The sequence below is a fragment of the Beta vulgaris genome, chromosome 8 (genome assembly GCF_026745355.1).
Source record: "Beta vulgaris subsp. vulgaris cultivar EL10 chromosome 8, EL10.2, whole genome shotgun sequence".
NCBI lineage: Eukaryota > Viridiplantae > Streptophyta > Magnoliopsida > Caryophyllales > Amaranthaceae > Beta > Beta vulgaris.
Window position 1 is genome coordinate 59,421,201 of NC_079209.1, and position 8,434 is coordinate 59,429,634.

The window sequence follows — 8,434 nt, forward strand, 5'->3', positions numbered from 1 at the left end:
TTTATTTTTTTCGTGTTTTTTCCAGAAAAAAATAACAAACAAAGAGTATGTTTTTAAAGCAACATAGGCAACAACTTAACATTAAACTATTACATAGCCTTATGCTAGATATTGTTCAAAATTAACCGAGTTCTTCAAAATCAACAAAAAAATCAACTCAACACCATTACAACAACATACTCAATTGTTCAACATATTTTTACTTTTTTAACCTTCTATATGGGTATGCCCAGTTTCTTTTAGCTGTGAAATAAGTTAGAGTTTTTAGGTTGTTTCCATATAAATGGGTTAAAATCAGGTCGAAATTTTCAACCTGACCCAACCTATTTATCAAACGGGTTGGGGTCATGTCGACTTATTGAATTAAACGGGTTGAAAATTTCGACCCAATCCATTATTAATGGGTTGGGTTCTGATCGGTAATATTTTGCCAGCTCTACATTTAGCTTATTGTCTAATTTGATGTGAAAAAAAGTGTAAAGGATTTATCAAATTGATTGCTCATAGAAGATTTCACAAAGAAAAATAGACAAGCTGGAAATGCCGCACAAATAGAGCTATCTATGTGAAGAATAAAGATATACATAAAAGCCTCAAGAACACCTTTACAAAAAGGTTTTTCATGTTTTCTTCCCAACTACAAATACAATTGAAGATGCAGCCTCTTTGTGTCTCTACATCAGATTTCTCTCCTATAGAGTATAGACCATAATTGTTGGAACATGAGCTATATGATGATTACAGAAGAAAAGGCAATAAAAGCAAACAAAAACTGCCTTTAAAAATTGATACAACAAACTTGAAAGAATTAGACTATTGTTCCTTAACTCAAAGCCCCACTAACCTGAACAGGTTATTCCAAGATATTCTCCAAATGCTATGATAATCAGTTATCCTCTAATTTTCATGCTTCAGGTTCTGTGTTCGAGCTTTCAGTTTGCTCGCCAAGGGTAAACCGAGCAAACCTCCGAACTTTTATGTTCTCCCCAAGTGCAGCCACGGTTTGCTTCACAAGGTCCTTCACCAGGATACTGTCATCTTTAATAAAGGGCTGCTCCAACAGAGCGAGTTCCCCGAGCCTCTTTGAAATCCTTCCTTCAACAATTTTCTCCCTGATATTCTCAGGCTTTGACAGAATGTCTTCTCGCTGCATCTCGATCTCCTTTTCGTTGATCGCAAAGCTTTCGGGTATATCCTCGACTGATACATACTCGACCCGTGGGCAAGCTGCAACTTGCATAGCCAAATCATCAACTAGTTCCTTGAAATTTTCACTTCTACCCACAAAGTCAGTTTCACAGTTGACTTCGATAAGCACTCCAATCCGGGCATCATGAATGTAGGATCCGATTCTTCCCTCAGCTGCAAGTCGGCTAGATTTCTTATCCGCACTTGATAGGCCCTTCTTTCTAAGATACTCTTGAGCTTTCTCGAGGTCTCCTCCAGTTTCAGCGAGAGCCTTCTTGCAATCCATCATGCCTGCCCCAGTTTCTTCTCTTAGTTGTTTAACTAAGGCAGCTGAGACTGCTACTGTTGGTACCCTGCATTTTGCATTGAGAAATCATGAGATTCAGATCACTATGATACTTAACAGACAAATTAGAAAAAATTAACAAATGTAAGGACAAATAAATACAGGTAGATGCTGATTTATGCTCTAGTTTGTGAGCTATTTGCAGATGAGACTAGATAGATACAGGATGCGTTGGTGACAGTTCTTTTGGATTAGACTAGATAGACTATGCTAATTGCTACCAGATACTGGGATCCCTTTCCATATAATCTCAACCATGACAAAGAAGAAGTGGTATAAGAACAGATGCTTGAGCAGTGAATGTATGCAAAAGAGAAATATCAGATAATGAATCGGACATAATTTATTCCTTTGACGAATTAGTAATCCACCTCTCTTGCAAATCATCAGACTTTTGGAGAGAACAATGTTCATGGAAAATAATGTACATTTTGATTCATTGATGCAAAAGAACTGGGGAACTTTACTACAGAACATTCCATGTCTGCAATAACATGTGCAACAGTGTGCACATAAATTGCTAGAGGGAATACTTCCATTTGATTGCTAAATACTTCAGTGTTCAATAATAACTTTATTCTTACACAACTTACTACAGCTCAGCAATATAGGGCTTGAATCTTAAGATCTAAGAAGATGTTTGAAGTTCAGACATCAAGCATGGGTTTGGAAAGCTAAAATTATACCAACTGTTTGGTTGTTAAACCTGTACCACCCTGGTGTCATTCCTCATTCCAAACCCATACCACCTTGCGAACTGAACACCCCTTAAACTTCCTAACATATAATAATTTGCTCAGTCTCTATGTGAATGCATGTATGTATCATAAGAGCATATTCAAGACATCACTAGTTCACTACAAATATAAGAGGTTACTCTCAGTAAATGGTAGAAGCCAGCAGGATACTAAACCTTATCTATTCTAGAACAAGGCTGGATATCATAATGAACACTTACAGTGAACTAAAAGGTCCAGTAACATCCTCTAATACATACAATTTGTATTTTGTACACAAGCTAAATGATTTTAGCAAAATCAAATTCTAATTATGTGGCATCTACAGACATAAATTGACACAAACAGCACACACAAAAAGAAAAATGTTCCGTTATCCCATCTGCAATAGAGAACCATTGGATATAATATGAGATAGACATAAGAAGAGGAAAATGGAAATGAATTAACTCACTTTTCAGCAGGTTTTTCAACTTCAGCTGCAGCAGGCTCCTCCTTTTCTGATGGAGGGGCTGATTTTGCTGCAGTTTGTGCAGCAACCTCAGCTGCAAAATCTTCGGACTTCTTTGCCAACCCCTCACCGAGGTTGTACCTCACAAACCTATTCACTTTTATGTTTTCTCCAATTGTTGCAATTGTCTGCTTGACCCAGTCTTTAACAATCACCTTATCATCCTTGATGTATGGCTGCTCAAGTAAAGCCAAATCTCCAAGCCTCTTATTGACCCTCCCTTCAACAATTTTTGATCGAATTTGCTCAGGCTTTGATAACAAATCTTCCTTCTGCATCTCCATTTCTGTTTCTTTATCCACAAATTCTTTTGGAACATCATCAGTAGAAAGATACTCTACTTGAGGGCATGCAGCCACTTGCATGGCTAGATCATCGACCAGCTCCCGGAAAATATCACCCCGAGAAACAAAATCTGTTTCACAGTTCACCTCAATCAGTACACCTATCCTGCTGTCATGAATATAGGAACCTATTCTCCCTTCAGCAGTGGTTCTGCTGGCTTTCTTATCTGCACTCGATAGTCCTTTCTTTCTGAGATACTCCTGTGCTTTAAGAATGTCACCTCCAGTCTCAGATAGTGCCTTTTTGCAATCCATCATTCCTGCTCCTGTTTCTTCTCGTAACTGCTTTACTAGAGCAGGGGCAATAGCTGCTGCATTTATATATAAGAATCATTTGGAATATGTGAAGTTCTATTCTCGGAAGGCCAAAGAAAAAAAAGCAGAAATAGTGAAAAATAGAGGAATCAGAAATGATGCGCACTTTTATGAAAATTTGTAAGGGAAAAGCCAAGCAGAATTACATTTGATATGTGCTTCATCTGGGCCAAAACAGAACAAATAGTTCTTTGCTTTCATGTAAAGGCTATGGATTTGCATGTGAATCAAAAGCATGTCTTTTGATATTATATTGTCCTTATGAAGAGAGCTTTTACCTTTTTCTCCTTTGGTTAGGTTCGGTTTCTCAAACACCCACTGCTTGAAATCAGCTACTATAACAACTTATGCTTGGTAAGGAGCATTATAGACCCATATGACGATTTCAATTAACTAGCCATAATAGTAAAAAGCAGGGAAAAAGTACATTAAGAAGGAAGAGCATCCTTACATATTGCTAAGTTTGATTTCATTAAAGTTATAAAGCTTATGCAGGTATTCTTCACAACACCAGAAAGAGGTTTCACAGGATCCATGTATTTGTCAGTGAGAGGGAGAATAAACACTTTGGAAACTTGGTAGGTATCGAAATCACACAAATTCTGTCAGAACTCATCATCTTACTCTAGCCTTTTGCTGACAGTATATAACTATATATGACCAGCAACTTCTGAAAACTAATAAGAGTGAACTTAACACAAAGCAAAACACGATACAAACTATTTTGCAATTGAAATGCTGTCATATAATTCCGAAAAACTCAAAGATATCATGGTAAAGTGCCTTAAGCTATTTTGAAATCCAGCAAATTTTAGCTTCAATTAGAATCTAACAGAAGGGAGATTTTAGCAACCTTTGGGAGTGGTTTCCTGAGGGGAAGATCCATTTGGTCCTCCACTTGACCCATCAATACTACCATTGACCTCAGGAGCTGCATCAGTGGGGATTTCTACTGGGACATCCTCTTTTGCAGTAACATCCTCAGCTTGAGTTTCTGCTACTGCTTCCTGGCTAAGAGGAGACACCTCACTTTTTGTCTCTCCATCTTCAGCTGAAGAGGCAGGAGATAGTGGTGTTGTTGCCTCCTCTTCTGCACTTGAGGCACTGATACTCTGGCTCTCCTCAGGAGTAGCCGTCTCTAATATGGCTTCATCAGTGAGAGTTTCTACTGGTACATCCTCTTTTGCACCAACAATCTCAGGAGACACCTCACTTTTTGTCTCTCCATCTTCAGCTGAAGAGGCAGGAGATAGGGGTGTTGTTGCCTCCTCTTCTGCACTTGAGGCACTGATACTCTGGCTCTCCTCAGGAGTGGCCGTCTCTAATATGGCTTCATCAGTTGGAATTTCTACTGGCACATCCTCTTTTGCACCAACAATCTCAGCTTGAGTTTCCACCACAACTTCTTCACTAACTGACGAGACCTCACTTATTGTATCCTCACCTTCAGCAGAAATTGGTGTTGTCATCTCATCTTCTGCAACAGGCCCATCATCTTGACTTGTTGTTGCAACTTCTTTACTGTTTGGATCCTCTACTGCTTCCCCAAGGGAGACAGCAGCAGCGTCAAGGCTTTGTGATGTATCAGCAACAGAATTAACTTCACTTGCTTCTTTGCTTGAGGTTTCAGCAGATGCATCTTCAACTGTAGTTGTTTCAGTAGATGCATCTTCCCCTGTAGTTGTTTCAGCAGATGCATCTTCCTCAGGTTGTTCTCTGTCATCCAAAAAAGCAGCAATATCCTTGTTTCTACGAAAAGCAACAACAAAAGGGTTTGTTGCTTCGTGGACAACGCCCTGGTTCAACTTGCCATCTAGCTTTTTCACATCTTCCTCTTTCTTCATAGTTAAAGTTACAATGCCTCTTGAAATACGCAGCACACGACAATTAACTTCTTGTCCAACCTCCAGCGATGTGTTCCCCATAACATTCCCAAAACCATCATCTGGTTCCTCTGATGTGGGCAAGAAACCTTCCTCACCCTCAGGAAGAGATATGAAAGCACCACTCCGTGCAAAATTTTTAACAGTGCCAACAAGATCCTGACCGAGGCCAAATTTGGTTTTCTTCACATCCTCTCTCTTAGCAGCGCTCCTTCTAGGTGACCTAGGCTTGTCACTATTGCCATCTGTCTTTTGCTGGGGTTTACTGCTACTGGTTTCTTCACGCATTGAAAGAGAGATCCTCCCTGTCTCTGTGTTCACTTCTACCAATCTCACCTTTACTTCCTGGCCTAGAGAAACCACATCATTGACATCCTTTACAAAGCTTTCACTTAATCTGGAAACATGCACCAGACCATCTGTAAAAGCTCCAAAATCAACAAAAGCACCAAATGGCTGTATCGACCTTACTTTACCAGTAAATGTTGCCCCAGGAACTAGATCCTCATTCTTTACAGGTGGCATCTCACTCCGCCTGCCTTGTCTTCGTTTGGCTCGAGTAGCAGCAGCACTGGCATCAGATTTAGTGGAGGGTTCTTCATTTGTCTCAACTTCTTGAGGTGGTCCAGCAGGTGCTTCCTCCTCTGCAATTGATGAGCCTTGTTCCTCTACTACCACATCTGTCCCAGTGGCTGATAGTCTCGGGATTCTTGTACATCCATTCCTCAATTTTTGGAACACTGTGATGCTTCGTGGAAGAGCTATGAAATGTTTTTGAGAGGATAATGACGGTCTTGTAGAATTTTCAGAATAATTGTATCTGGTTAAACACCTGTTTTTCCTTGTTGTAAAGGCATTTCCAGGAATAAATGAAATATTGCTCACAGAACAAGGAATGACAGGCGTCATTTTGCCTAGTGCATAAAGTAATGGTCTCTCTTTCTTTTTCTTTTTTTGCTGAAATTAGTAAATCATCTATGTACCTGCGAAACAATGATCAATGATTCTCAGCAGACAGCCAAGCTTTTCTTATATACATAGGCTTTGATACTGGAAATAATGTCTAACATGACGGAACATTGCTGAAATCCAAACAGGGTAAGTTCATGGTCTATCATTTCCATGCCATCATCATGGAAGTTTCTTATATCATACATGCTTCATTCTTCACCTAGCAGTATAAAATGCACAGCTATAGCATATGACAGAACAATCAACATTACCAAATACTGCTAACTTATATGTACCCTTCCTGCCATGTGACATTCCCTAGCATCATCCTGTCAATTTCTTTTTACTGGGATAGAAAACCTACGCTGGCTCGCTAACATAAAACCGATACAAGTATCCAACTCATCCTTACAGATAGCATCATCAGACATCAGGTCAATGCCTCAATAGTATAATTCTTTAATAATTAACTTGACGCTCAGCATGAGTAATCTCATGGAAGCAAAAGGTTACAGCGCATCAAATGCCTCCCTTAGAATCAATTGCAGTCATTTATACAACTAAGAACCAAACAACCAAATGTTGTTATTTCCCACAGAAACAGCCAAACAGGCATCATAGACTCCTAACATATAAGGTTTACATAACATTTATACAAAATCACTATCATAAGAAACTGAAACATTGTGTCGAATGCCATCGAGACACCATGCTAATTAAACCACACACCTTCTACCCTATACCTGTTCTTGGCTGTGTAAATGACAACTCCCACCACATTCCATTACAATTTCCCAGTTCACAAAACTAACTCAAATATAATTCTGTCAAAATGGACAAAACTCCACCTATATTCCTCACAATTAACACAAAAAAACCCATCCAAAGTTTATAATTCTACAACATTTGAAGAAAATTTTATCAAAAGGGTTGTCAATTGTGAATTACAAAAACAAAAAGGAACTCAGCAACTTCTATTGGAAAAGGTATCAAAAACTAAAATTATTACATAATCATCAACATTTTCGCAGTATAACAGCAATAAAAACTACAAATTTCCAACAATTTCGAAACTTCACAGCACCCTAGTACGAGCTCATACACTCAAACACATAACTAAACATAAACAAGCAATTTAAAGCAAACCCAGAATAAAAAACTCACAATATTAATCTTTTTTAGCATTCAATATAAATAAAAGCAAGAAAAATAAGAATTACATTGCAAAAACGAAAGATAAACTAAATTCTACAGATAAAGTTTGTACCTTTTTCTACTCTAGTAAGAAACAATAATCTCTTCAATAAGAATAAGGATAATATTTGGGAAAATAGGATAACCCAGAAGAAAAAAAATAAAGAGAAGCTGAGATATGTCAGTCTCTCACTTTCTCTCAGTTAGTTGTTTGTGGAAGTGATTGAGAAGAGAGAAATGAAAGGTGAGGGCTTTAACTCCTTATCTTCTTCATTAGTGATCAGACTTTCAGCCATTTCATGAGATAGATAAATGAATGCCCATACTTTATTTAGATTTCTTTCAAATGTATGAACAATCCGACTTGTGTGGACCCGGTTCACACTAAAAATAGTGTGGACCAGGTCCAGACACGTGACCCGTTATATCACTTTAACATACACTATATCATTTTAACATACACTATATCATTACAACATACACTATATCAATTTAACACACCCTATATCACTTTAACATACACTATATCACTTTTAACATACACTATATTACTTTAACATACACTATATCATTTTAACATACACTATGTCACTTTAACACACACTATATCACTTTAAAATACATTATATCATTGTAACACACACTATATCATTGTAACACACACTATATCACTTTAACATACACTATATCACTTTAACATACAATATATCACTGTAACATACACTATATCATTTTAACATATACTATATCACTGTAACATACACTATATCATTTTAATATACACTATATCATTTTAACATACACTATATCATATCAATATACACTATCATAAACTCAGGTGATATGGATCGGGTGCACACTAATTAGTGTGCACCGGGTTCATATTAGTTTTTTTAATGTATGAAACTAAGTCCATCTCACAATTAGAGTCACTATGCCCTAACTAACTTAAGCCCAGCCCAATG

At 37.8% G+C, this 8,434-nt stretch overlaps 1 protein-coding gene across 2 annotated transcripts; it reads right to left on the minus strand.

The window, feature by feature from the left end:
* Positions 1 to 566: 566 nt before the first annotated feature.
* LOC104902251 (polyprotein of EF-Ts, chloroplastic) lies at positions 567 to 7,761 on the minus strand. Of its 2 annotated transcripts, none has more exons than XM_010689962.4 (4): positions 7,543 to 7,761; positions 4,295 to 6,307; positions 2,726 to 3,434; positions 567 to 1,541 (listed from the first exon to the last, which is right to left on the minus strand). In XM_010689962.4, the coding sequence occupies exons 2-4, from the start codon at positions 6,231 to 6,233 to the stop codon at positions 905 to 907; spliced, it is 3,285 nt and encodes a 1,094-aa protein (XP_010688264.2). In that variant the 5' UTR covers positions 6,234 to 6,307; positions 7,543 to 7,761; the 3' UTR covers positions 567 to 904. The 2 variants fall into 2 exon arrangements, with proteins under 2 accessions (XP_010688264.2, XP_010688263.2); XM_010689961.3 differs by having other exon boundaries at positions 2,726 to 3,437.
* Positions 7,762 to 8,434: the final 673 nt, after the last annotated feature.

Bases quoted from the DNA above. Each gene is read 5' to 3' on its own strand.
- LOC104902251 (XM_010689961.3), bottom strand. From the start codon at position 6,233: ATGACGCCTGTCATTCCTTGTTCTGTGAGCAATATTTCATTTATTCCT. The intron at 3,438-4,294 runs GTTGCTAAAATC...ATATAAATGCAG, and splicing joins TCAGGAAACCACTCCCAAAG to CAGCTATTGCCCCTGCTCTA. The intron at 1,542-2,725 runs GTGAGTTAATTC...TGCAAAATGCAG, and splicing joins GTTGAAAAACCTGCTGAAAA to GGTACCAACAGTAGCAGTCT.